At 37.4% G+C, this 13,378-nt stretch overlaps 1 protein-coding gene across 7 annotated transcripts in view; it reads right to left on the bottom strand.

The window, feature by feature from the left end:
- LOC138707383 (ligand of Numb protein X 2-like) overlaps positions 1–13,378 on the bottom strand; it is a 474,351-nt gene that overhangs the window by 235,625 nt on the left and 225,348 nt on the right. For all 7 annotated transcript variants that reach the window (XM_069836718.1, XM_069836720.1, XM_069836722.1 and 4 more), the window contains one exon: positions 7,880–7,972. In XM_069836718.1, coding sequence (XP_069692819.1) covers positions 7,880–7,972 — 93 coding nt within the window. The remainder of the gene's footprint in view (positions 1–7,879; positions 7,973–13,378) is intronic.

Raw genomic sequence — 13,378 nt, 5'->3', positions numbered from 1 at the left:
TTGAGTGTTGTGAAATTTGCGTTTGCATTTATTATTCAATTTTAAAAGTTAAGTTAATATTATTGCATTTAATTTCCACATCATACTTATAAACAGTGAAATAGTGCATTTATATGTATAGTGTCACACACATTGTTAACCACAATTCGGATTCGAGATTTCGCATCAGTGTATAAATATCCGAACTTTTTTGCTGTATTTGAAATCAATTTATTAGTAGGCCACAAGATATGTTCTGTTATTAAGAATTAAATTTTGGATGTAATCACGACAAAAATGGGCACCACATACTGTAGGTCTATGTCTGTTACATTTGTCTACAAAAAACAAAAACATTCCAGCGCCTACTCAGAAAGCCTGTTATGCTGTACTTTCCTTCACTTCTGTCTCTGATTCTGAGTTAAGCCCCATTTAATTTCACAACTAGAATCAAAGCATCTCTCAAGAGATGAAACTCTGACAAACCAAGTGAAATATTGGGTTCTCGATTACAATGACGACAACTTCTATAGGCAAGCCCTAATGTCATCATACCGGCTTTTTAATTATTATTGTAATAATGCATAGGCCTATTATGCTTCGAGTTAAGTAGGATGAGACTGAAGAGACTGTTAGTGAAAATATTGTACATTTACAAGCAAAACACATGATAAATTTTACAATACCTCGTTAACATGTTTCAGCCTGCTATCGGCATCTTCAGAGATCGTTGTTGCTGGTCTTGGTGCCTTTTGTTTGTGTTTCCTGTGTGTGTGTGTGTGTGTGTGTGTGTCAGAGAGAGAGAGAGATCTGAAATTGAGTTGTGTGTTGACAATTTCATTTGGATGTGTTTTTGTGTCTCTGTATATTTCGTATTGTTCTAGTGTGTTTCGTTTCTGGCTTTTTTGGTTCGATGTGTAGAATTTCCATGTCTGTGTTAATGTCTCTGTAGGTGTGGTTAGCATTTTTGATGTGTTGTGTATATGTGGAAGTGTTTTGTAATTTTGTTACGGCTGTGATGTGTTCTTTGTAATGATCTGCCTGTCTGGCCGATAGCAGGCTGAAACATGTCAACGAGGTAATGTAAAATTTAACACTCGGAAGGACACATAATAAGTTTTCCAAAGTGATATAGTGTTAAAAGTTGTGTAATCAAGATGTATAAAACACATGAAGTCAAAAATATTAATTCTGGAAAGAAAAGCATATATAATGTACATAATTTATCTATGTGCTCAAGGAACTCAGTCAGTGGCCAGAGGATGCAACCTAAAAGCTGCACAAATGAAGGTGGTTAAAGAACTGCGTCGAGACGGGAACCCGCCTGATCCAGCTACAGTCAAAGTTTGACAAAAGATAAGACACAGAAGCAATATTTTCTGTGCCTGGTGGAACTCCATGCAAAGGTGCACCCTAACCCTTTCAAGTATGCCTTGCTTGAAAAGTGATAGAGAATTATTATGTCTGCATTAAACTGATCTAATCATTATAACGTCATTGACGATGATAAAATTTGTTCGTTTCAATTTGGGAAATAAACTTCGTTATATAAACAATAAAAATGACTTCATATATTTTCAAACGTATTCACGAAGTTGAATAAGGTTGCTACCCCTAAATACAGGGTGTATAGAAAAGACATCGGCAACGCTTAGTATATTGGGCGGGACGGTAAACTGATCAATTTTCAAGAGGGATCCCATGTCCGAAAATTCATGGTTTGGGCGCAGTGGGGCGTCGTAGTTTGAGAACGGTTCGGATATGGTGATGGGAGTGCGTTCCACATTTCGTTAAGAAATCCAACAAGGGCATCACATCGTACAGTAGTTCACAAAAGATGTTCAAAATGTTGACCTTCTACTTGTCTGCAGAGCGTACATCTGCCGTGCAGAGACTGACGCACATGATCAAATAAGTGCGGCTTTGTGCTCAGTAGTTCAGTCACAGCGTGGATTCGTACGATAAGGTCCTCCTCTGATGTTACAGGAGTAGTATACACCATAATCTTCATAGACCCCAAAGAAAACAGACGAGAGGTGTAAGATGAGGTGACCGAGTTGGTCATGACTAGACTTCGTTGAATTGCCACATGCAGCATGCAGTCAGGTTGCCGATGTACGGTAGTATAGAGGAGGTTAGCGACCGCCCGGTATCGTAGTATAAGCAGTTCATGTTAAAGAGTTGTGACCGGTCCAAATAGATAGAGCAGCTACAGCTAATGTAAGCACTTGTTTTTGCATTACTGTGGTTGGAATAGTCAAAGTTTAACATTTGTTCAGTGCAGACAAGAATTCAATCAAACATACTACAATGACAGTGTTGCTGTTCCAAATAATTGCCCCTGGAATACCCTTACCCCCGCAGCCAGTCTTGACCCGTTGGGAAACGTGGTTGGATGCTGTTAATTATTATACAGAACATTACGACAAAATAATGGAGATAATTGATGCATTGGATAGCACAGACTGTTCCGCTGTTGAAGCTGTAAAATCATTGCCTTCTGAACAGCTATTGGAAGATATTCTGTTCATTGATTCTAATTTTAAAATCGTGTCCAAAAGCATCATCCTGTTAGAATCGTCTAAACTACTACTCTCAGAAGCAATTAATATAGTGGATAAAGTATCACAAACCGTTATCCAAAATAACAATTAATTAATTTCAGAAAAAGTGAAATGTAAGTTTAGAAACATTGCTAAAAATTCTGCCTATTCACAACTTCGTATTATAAATTATGTACCATCAGGTCACAAGACATCTGAAGTTGGTGTACTAAAAAGTAGTGATTTACGTTCTTCAAATATGTACGCATTACATCGTGTGATGTTGAACGTACATTTTCCCAAAATAAAATCTTTTTAAGTAACCATCGGAGAAGATTACTTTGCAGTCGCTCAAAATGTACGTAACTCTTCACTGCAATGCACATATTCAAGGATGATGTATCTTACATTAAATTTTAAGAGTTAATATATCTCACTATAAAACAATGTGTATTTATATATTTAGACATTTCCTACTTCAATGATCATTCATTATATTTCTTGAATGCAGGATATAGGTTTTATTGTAACCGCAGTCTACTGCTCAGTGTTTACATCATAGGCATACTCCATCCGTTGCACGTCCCCTTCTCATACAGTTTATACCGCGTGCGCAATAAACTTTGCGATTCTCGTGGCAATTCCACGAAGTCCAGTCATGACACAGGTTCTCCTCTACCAATGTAGCCTATACGCAGGAAATTTAAGGCGCAGTTCGTCCATCCACCTTACGCTGATGGCTAATAGGTTGCATAACTACGTAATTAGGACACCAAAAAGAATCCGATGTCACTATGACGCCCCACAGCGTCTAAACCATGAATTTCCGGGCATGGGTTCCCGCTTCAAAAGTGATCAATTTACCGTCCCGCCCAACATACTAAGCGTTGTCGGTGTTTTTTCTCTAAACTCTGTATATTTCGAATGACCAGTCATTTTGCAGGACTTATTCGTTTTATGTTAGGCTCAAGATCTGCATTGAGGGGAAACAAATTTGTTACTTGCACTTTTTTGGACCACTCTAATACACACGATCGGGCTGAGAGGCTGTGGGCTACTGGAATGTTGGATCCAAACGTTTCGTCTACAACTACGGCCGCGAGGCAAGCGTGAGCGAAGTGCCAATAGAATTGGTACAACGAAACGAACTATAAGGAGTAAATTTCAATGGCTGATATAGTTATTTACCTATGTCCCCACGTTAATTTTTAAAAACCATTGCACTCGATTTTCAGGCACCGTTAGCTCTGATTAATCAACGGTTTAATTAGTCCCCTATTTATGCTTGTTAACTTGAAGGAAAGCGAAGCACATTTTTTTTTCGAGTTGAAAATGAAAGTTGCATGGACAGGCCAGGCCGCTGACTGTGATATTTCAGTAGAAGACTCCTGGTTTTTAATTTTGAATATGTTAACTAATTTCATTGAATGAGTCTGGGAGAGTGTTGGCCGAAATCGAACGACATGAATTTAGAAGCGCACGTCCGTGGCCCGTTTTTTCAGGTTTCATCCGACTTTTGTCTTAGCGGATGAGTTGTTGCACTAATTAGCTTGTTGGATGACTTAAAACTTTGGGTAAAAATGGTATCGGCAACTTATGAGGGAATTACTTTCCTGAGCAGATCATATTTCTTTACAATTCATATTAACTAAAGAATTTCCATGGCTAGTCTTTAATCATTTACAATTAATGTCTGTTAATGAATTCCGATGTTTGATCCTGAAACACAAAACAAATCCTTATTTATATTTATAAGACAAAGCGGCCACTTCCTGGTCCGAACATTTTAAGTTCAGAAGGACATCACATTCCTGGTACCCACCCAGGAATTCGATATATACGTCATGCAGGACATCGTCGTTCCATGCTAGCATATTTAGGGCGCATTTTGGTCTTTTATGTTTATCTCAATCCGAGTTCTAATTACCTAAATTACTCTAGATTTTAAATTGCTTTTGACTGTAACTTTTAGAGGAAGAACGAAAATCAGCAGATGCGAACTCTCTTACTGTCCATATTTTTAATTCCTTATAAATCAAAAGTACCGGCGTTACATAAGGTAGTCACGATCATTCTTAAAATTTTGTTTTGAAAAACTTGAATATTTTTTTAATATTTATCCGGCACTTTCTCCAAGCTGGTCACGCATACATTATAATCGGCCTAATTAGACTCGTGTATAATGTATTGCGGCTTTCAAGATTATACTGTATGTCTGCTTTTATTTAGTGTAGGCTACAGTCGGACCACGGTAGCACAGGCTTGTCTCAGTGAATCGAAAAGTTGAAATCTGTTGTCGAGTGTAATGCCCAGTTATTTCGCTGACGTTTTCCACTCGATCTGTAATCCATTAATTTCTAATTTCGGGTGATTTACATGTAAAAATTTCCTTCTCTTCCTGAAAACTATGGCTTGGGTTTTAAATATGTTGAATTTAATTCGACATATATGTAGCCCAGGTACAGACCCAGAAACAAAATTTGGGCACCTGGAGCTTCCAAATCCCAGTTACAACACGCTGCAGTAAGCACTGAGCGCGCGCAGTATGTTATAACTGGAAATTGGAAAATTTAGGTGGCCCAAATTTTGTTTCTGGGTCTATAGCAGATGGTTTAGCAGTCTCTACGAACCGCATCTCGGAACCTCATGACTGGAGTCCCGCATTCGATTACCTAAAGTCTCCAAGCAACCCGCATGGAGAATACAGATCGGCGGCATTCAACGCTGCTAACTTCAGTGAAAGTGCGAAAACAAAACAATGCGAGGCGGTTGGAAATGAGTGCTCCAATACACTGATTTTAGCGAGCTTATAATTAAGAAAGAAGGAAATGTATTTTATCATAAAGAAGGAAAAAATGTCCATTTGAAACATTTAACATTTTTAGAATCATTGATTGTAATTTGTGGAGATTAGTGAAACAAGCATTCATAGTGTTTTATTTTAAGTTTGTGCTGAAATTTATATTCATTTCATTTGTTAATTCAAAACTTTAATTAGATCTGACGTAACTAGATGCGTTTCACTTATTGTAAAAATCAGGGGTAGATAAATTCCGGGCGCCAGGTATGGCGAATAAAAATTGTATTTGATGCCTGAGTTCAAAACTTTTATGACTTCGATTTCTTTTATATCACTACGACTAATTCATAATGTTAACAAAAGCGGTTGTAGGAAGAAATTCGAATGTGCTTTTAAATTAATATTACGTTTTTTACGCATATCAAGATATTTTCCTACATCTATCGAGAGGGCGCGAGATGTTTCGTCGCTTACATTTGTGCATTCTTTAGAACGGAAGGCATGTAGAAAACTGTAGGCTATAATTTATTTACTCATACAGTATGTAATCTGTTTGTTTATTTCGTGACAATTACACTAAGTTTTCAATGCAATAACGATTATTTTCTTCATTACTACATGGGAAAATTGCGTTTTGTACGGGCACACCCCTGACCGAATCGACTATACGGCACGAGGGAAGTTTCCTTCAAGCACAGATGTATAACACATCCAAAAACATCAAATTCAGTCAATTTTCGGAGTGTTCAGGCACTTATGAAAGAACAGGTTTATACGATTATTGTCTATGTCCAACATGTGGCCCGAGTAGCATCCGTGAATCCGTCTTGCTTCAGTCCTGATCCGCAGACGAATAGCCTCATGAGTCCCAGTTAAACCCCAACGACAGATGAAATGAGAGGATGGAAAGTGTACATGTAATGATAGAAGGAAATTGGAGTATCCGGAGAAGGGTGTTCTGGAACTTCTGCTTTGCCCACCATAAATTCTATCGAGCCCTTGCCTGGGATCAAATCAGGGATGTCTAAATGGAAGACCAGCTTTCTAGCGTTGAGCCACAGATGCGGAAATATTTATACCTGACATAGCACAAGGAACATCTCGTCCCCGTTGTGCCAGAACTCATTAAGTCCAAAATGATTATTTGTGGAAAATCGAAGTTATAGTTTTGATTAAGTATAAAAATTCTGATTTTCGATTAAAATACCTCGTTATTCTGTATTTTTATAACAACATAATTTCTTCGAAGCCCTGTCTCCTAAAACACTTCAATTTATTTTTATTTCCCTTTTTAATTTTTTTTAATGAATCATGAGAGATACAATGACATACTAAGGATAAGTGTACAGTAAAACATGTAGCGACATGAAACCTTGGCCACTTTATTTACATAATTAATACAAATTTATTTTTGGAAAGACAACTGCATAACTGGAGTAAGATTACTGTTAATATAATAATTGTTATAAGATTTATTTTATTTAAATATAATATTATTAAAATTAAGAAAATTAGTTTACGCTAACACATAATACACTAATTACCATTTAATGTGTTTAAATTGCTCAATATAAACATGTTTCTTCCTTTAATTATGATAACCTGAGCATACTGGTGCTAGAACAATATCATATTATACTTCGTTCCAGTCAACTTCATAATCTTCTTCAGCGTTTTTGGATGTGGGTAGGGATTGGAACCAAGGATAAAATTTAGAGGGTATAGCACAATTTTGCAAATCCTAATAAGATCTTTCTTCTTTGCCTAGTTACTCCTTGTACTTGTTAACAAAGGTCGCCTTTAGGTTTCCTGCCAATGCCAGAAGTGTTAAGGACTGAAAAGTTCCCATCATAACCATAACTGTAAAGAATTTGACATCGATTCTCTTTTTCATAAAGGGAAGTTTTCACTTTCAGCCAGTCGTGTATGCTGTAAACAGGAATAGTCTTCTTTGCTTTTTCGATTGCGCTGTGCATCGAATCACACTCCATCATATAACTTCGATTTCCCACACATAACCATTTTGGACTTAGTGAGTTCTGGCACAACGGGAACGATATTACCTTGACAGGAAATGTGCTATCTTCATGAATAAAAACTCACTATGTTTACATGATGTATGGACCAAACACTTGGTGAGATAGTCTGGAGGTCGTTTGACTAAGAACCATGCATCATAGGACATAGTGAATTATACCATCAGAAAGGGACTGACATATAGACTCTGCATATGGACATAACTCAAAATGACAAATTTTGGACTTAGTGAGTTCTGGCAGAACGGGATTCTGTTATCAGACCCAAGTATTTCTCCCATGAAATAAAATTATAGGCTAAAAAAATCGTTTAAAAATTCACGCTGCTATGGTGCGTAGAGGGTGATTTGAAAACAAAAAATCCATAATTTTGTCTTCCCATACATGGCGTATACAGACTAGTATAACAGTTTTGTTTGTAATATAAGTAGTTTCACCAATCTCCGATGACAAGAAGTTGCAAGAAATCTTGAAATGAAAATCTGATTTATGTCATCACATAACCACATTGTTTTGCTTACCTTAGATTCAAATGGTCTTGAAGATCACCACGTTGTAAAATTTTATCACAACCATTTCGATTTGGACATCTCACTGACAACTTCTCTAAGAGCCTGAAACATAAAGAATGGAAAGACTAACAAATGGACTACAGATGGCTATGCTACAAAAAAGGGGCGGGGCATTTACATTTTATAAATAGCAAGTCAAGATTATGTGAACAAATAAAATAATCAATAAAGTGGTGCTGTACAACATGAAATGATACATGTGTACAGATTGAAAAAGACTATATTTCTGGAAGCGATTCTTCACACCAAACCAGAGAGTAAATCTTAATATAATGGTGAACATTGATCTTGCTACTCAAAGAAAAAAGTGTACCAACCTAAATTGATCGTGCCGACTCCAAATCTGAAATCCGTTTCTTCATCTAGTTGCCATTTTGATATACATGTTTCTTTAATAGATATTTGCTAAAATCCTTTATGTATCCTTGCTAATACGGTATGCGCCAAAATATACAGTACTGGATTTCGCGCAGCCCGCATGCGCATCCTTGTGCGTTTGCGTGTTGTTGCATCACAATTATGCATTGCTAGTTATGTGACGAACGTTGTGCTGTGTGGTTGGAATTGATAATGGATCTCGCGACGGAGGAAAAAAGTGTTCATAGTGGAGTATTATTTTCGCTCGTATGGAAATGATTATCAAGAGGGGCCGAGTTTAAAGTTAGTGGCGCAACAATATCGTGAACACTTTAATCAGCCGGCACCAAGCAACACCGTCTATCGTTACAAAATTTCGTCGTACGGATAGTGTATTGTGTCAACGGAAGGGAAAGTCTGGTAGGCCAGTAACTGTGTTCACAAATGACAATCATGGACGTGTCCTCAATCAGGTGTTGGAGTCACCAAAGCGAAGTCTTCGACGAACATCCCTGAAATTAAACATCAACAAATACGTCACTTCGACGATTGTTTAAAGACTTAGGTGGATTTCCGTACCGAATACAGGTTGGACAACGATTGATGGAGCAAGATAGGCATGTCAGGATTGAATATTGTGCAAGATTTTTGGCCACAGTGTACGAGGATCCAGATTTTTTTCACAAAGTGTGATTCTCCGACGAAAGTCACATTCACTTGGACAGTTTTATCAATCGCCAAACAACTCGCTTTCTTGGTTTCGAGAGGCCAGACATCGTTCAGAAACCGCTACATAGTGTGCGTGTAACGATTTGGTGTGCAGTGTCAGAAAACGGTGTGCTAGGTCTGTATTTCATTGATGATGATGATGATGATGATGATGATGATGATGATGATGATGATATACCTCTTACAGTTACCCAAGAATGTTATAGAAACATGGTGGTCAGGCCATTTATTCAGGATCTAAGAAGGTTTTGTCGTGTCAGGAACATTCAGATGAATAGACAAGACGGGGCGACCTGCCACACCGCTCGACAGTCTCTGGCTATGCTGCAAGAAACCTTTCCAGGACGAATTATTTCCCGTGAAACTGAGTTCCCCTACCCAAAGGAGAACATTTTCAACTGTAATGATCCACCCACAACTGTGCCTGCACTACGTCAGAAGATCGTCTCGTGTTTCAGGACCTTCAGCAACCTATGTTCCAGAATATGTTTCAAAATCTGCGTGATCATTATGAACACTGTCTACAGTGCAATGGAGCACATTCTGAACATTTACATTATCATCCCGATAACTAACAACAACAAATAACAGTAACATATTGTTCCAGTACTGTATATTTTGGCGCATACTGTACAGCAGTGGCCAAAAGTTTAAAGCACCACCTTGAAAAACATAATTTTAGTCAGTATATCATGTCACAAATTTAAATAATTATATGACTTTAGTAGAGCTAGTCCAACTAGTCACTCATAACGAGTGCACCTCAGCACATGTGTGGACTTCAGTCCTACGTTCATAGACATCTATGACGTAGTGCAGAGGGAACCCAAGAGTTGGAACTTAATCTGAGACAATTCTGTCCGAAGCCGGGGTGGGTATCCGGTGTGGCTTAGTGGATAAAGGATCAGCACGTAGAGCTGAAAACCCGGGTTCAAATCCCGGCGCCGGAGAGAATTTTTCTCCGTTCCATTACTCTTGCATCGTATGAAAAGAATAGTCTTTTTTATGACCGATATGTAGAACTCAAAATTTATATGTCATGGAATGGGCAAAATTGCACATTTTAATTTTGTTGTAAAAAACACAAACCCAGTACTATAAAAATTTCTGTAAATTGTAATTTGCGCTTCTAATAATAAATATTAATTGCAAATGTTCCTAAAATGTAAAGAGACAATTTAAAAAAGAAATTTGCATTAATTGTCGGAATTCTTTCAAACAACACACAAATTAACACAATTTTCCAATTAAAAATAAAGAGTTAAAATCATATTTTTATTAATAACACAATGTTTCTCTCCGAAATCCACTTAGAACTTTGTAGGACCACCTTTTGCATTGTAACAGGCATGTATCCTCTTTGGCATTGAGTTTATTAGATTCTGTACATAACCCTTTCTTAGGGTTGTCCAACATGCTGCTAACTGCAATTTCAGTTCTTGAAGATTTTCAACGTTCTTTTTGTATACTTCCTTCCCTAGAACCTCCCAGATATTCTCAATGGGGTTCAAATCTGGACTCCTAGCAGGCCAAGACAGTAGGGGTATACCATTCTCGGAGAACCATGCTTTGGTTTTCCGAAAAGTGTGACAGGGGGCATTATCTTGCTGATATAACCAAATCTTTCTCCTTCCAAGTAGTTTTCTCTTGGAAGGGAGCAAATAGTCTTGCATCAATTCAATATAAGTACCTGAGTTGACAGTACCTTCCACAAATGCCAGTTCTCCCATTCTCTTTGCACAAAAACAACCCCACACCATCACTGAACCTCCTCCCTTCTGAACTCGAGGTGCAACACAACCTGGACTGTACTTTTCGTCAGCCTCTCTCCGGATTCTTGTAGGGCTGCTGGGGAAGAGTTGAAATGACCATTCATCACTGAAAATTACAGTGCTCCACTTCTCCACAGTCCAATCCAGATGATCTTTACAGCAGTCGTAGTGGGCTTGGCGATTCTGCGGAGTGAGAAGGGGTTTCCTCGTAGCAATACGAGACAGCATCCCAGCAGATGTGAGGCGTCTGGAGACAGTTCGCCTGCTCACTTCTATATTCAAGTTCGATTTCAATTGACCAGTAATGTCTATTGCACTTAATCTACGATTTTTCTTAGCCAGTTTCACAATCGTTTTGTCCACACTTAAAGACGTCATTCGAGGACGACCAGTACGCAGTTTCTCGGTTACCGATTGTGTCTTTCCGAAAGTGGCCAAAGTATTCTGAACGCAATGTCTGCTCACACCGAGTGATTTTGCTATGAAAGTTTGATTTCTACCGGATTTATGCATCCCTATGATGTGCCATTTCACTGCTTCAGATACTGCTTTCTTTCCCATTGTGTAATGTCTTTTAAACACTCGAATAACAACTTATTCTGACGAAAACAACTAATCAACTGAAGTTCTCAAATATTTTTACAAGTCACTTTCATCTATCTATATTTACAACACACACAAGCAGCCTGAAGAAGCATATCAACAAAACATCTTCCACCCAAACTACAGTCATCCAACCCTAATAAAAGGGACCCCTCCTAACAATAACAGTTTATTGCAGGCAATAAATCGCAGTTGTCCCTCTGTGGCTTGAAAAAAACATAAGAAACCTCTATTTTTTCTCGATACTACAAGAGATCCATCCTTAAACTGTTTCGTAACCATATTTCCGTTGCTTTTGAAATTCATTTACATTACTAAGAAATTCATTTATCTGAAAAAATGTAAAAAATTAAAAAAACACAAAAATATTTTTAAAATAACCATTTTTGAAAATAAGAAATTAAAACTTTATACATATTCAGTTGGAATCAGTATATTTTCAATACTAATAACTATTCAGGAAATACTTTCCATATAAACCTTATATTTAAAAAAGTGTCAATTTTTAAAGGGGTACTCTAAAATTTTGGCCACCACTGTATTGCAAATGATTCACCGGTACAGAAATAAATTACCTTGTTTACTGCATCTTACCTGCCTTCAGTCTTCAGATTTAGTAACAACACAAATGCACAGAAATAACATTTATAAAATGCTCAATGTAAACACTGCTGTCGATTTTTTGACGCCTTGTTCTGTGAGAAATAAAATTCAATTATATATCAATTTTACTATTATAATTATTAAAGCATAACTGCATAAAGTGTAGGGGTACTAGTAATTAAGGATATTATATTCAACGTTTACAATATTTTATCTCATACAGAAATGATTTCATGGTTGTCGTTATAAATAAATATTTTAGTTTTCAATGAACATAATGAATACGGGAATCTGTATCAAGCATTCGGACAATTTTGCTGCATTTATAGCAAATACACATTACATTGCCAGCGTAAAGTGAGTATTTCTACAGGCGTTACTTCAGATGCAGAGTGGGGAATGCTGAAAAGGTATGGACACTTCACATTTGCTGCCTATTTGCCAGTATCGTTTTACAGTGTGATGGTTCCGGGAAAACAAAGTCCATGCCGTTCGCTGTATTAATGATTTTGTGTGAGCAAAAAAATCACGATAGAGATTGTTACTTTTCCATGAAAAATTTCAAAGGTTCTAAAAAAAATTACATATAAAGCTAAACTTTCAATCTTGTCTGAAAAAAGTGCCTCATGGCAAAGAATCCTGTAGGCTTACTACTTCCCCCAGAGACTGAAGATCAAGAGAAATCTGAGTTGTTGCACTTTAGATTGAAGGAGTAGAATGTGCTACAAAAGTACCACAGTCATACAATATCGGGGCCGTAATAAAAAATGACATTCTTTTTAAAAAAGGAAAAACCTACATGTTTCTGTTGTAACGTGAATGACCTGAAGAAAAAATAATGTTGCTATACTTATATCAGGAACAAGAATGGAGACTTTATAGACTCTGTAGCTTGAAAGGTGTTCTATTACGCACTGATACGAGACACCATCTATCCCCAGAGCTAATGTTATTAAGCTGAAAGATACTAACCTATGGAAAACTTCCTGAAAGTATTAATCTTCTCAATATTTAACAGGTAAATTCGCGGAGATTTGAAAGTAGTACGACTTCCTCTCGGACCACAGTTGGGGTAAACAAAAACATGTGTTGAAAATAGCTGTGGTGACATCAATCGCTTTAAGATTCAGCACTGGCGTCCAATGACTGAACACGCTGTTACAAAACACAATGAGAAACACAGAGCACTAGATGACACACAAAAGATCTACCTTCCACCAATTCACATGAAGAACGTTGTTATGGCTGTGATTATGACGGCGATGGTGAAGTTTGGTTCAGTGAAAACTGATGCAAAATTGAAAGTAGGATTTTTTTTATCGGAGCAGAGATACGAAACTTGATGCGCAACACTATATTTAGATCAAAAGTCAGTCCTCTTGAG

The sequence above is a fragment of the Periplaneta americana genome, chromosome 10, assembly GCF_040183065.1.
Source record: "Periplaneta americana isolate PAMFEO1 chromosome 10, P.americana_PAMFEO1_priV1, whole genome shotgun sequence".
In the NCBI taxonomy this organism is placed as follows: Eukaryota; Metazoa; Arthropoda; class Insecta; order Blattodea; family Blattidae; genus Periplaneta; species Periplaneta americana.
The sequence above is the reverse complement of the archived record's forward strand: the minus strand, read 5'-3'. Positions and strand labels throughout refer to the sequence as shown.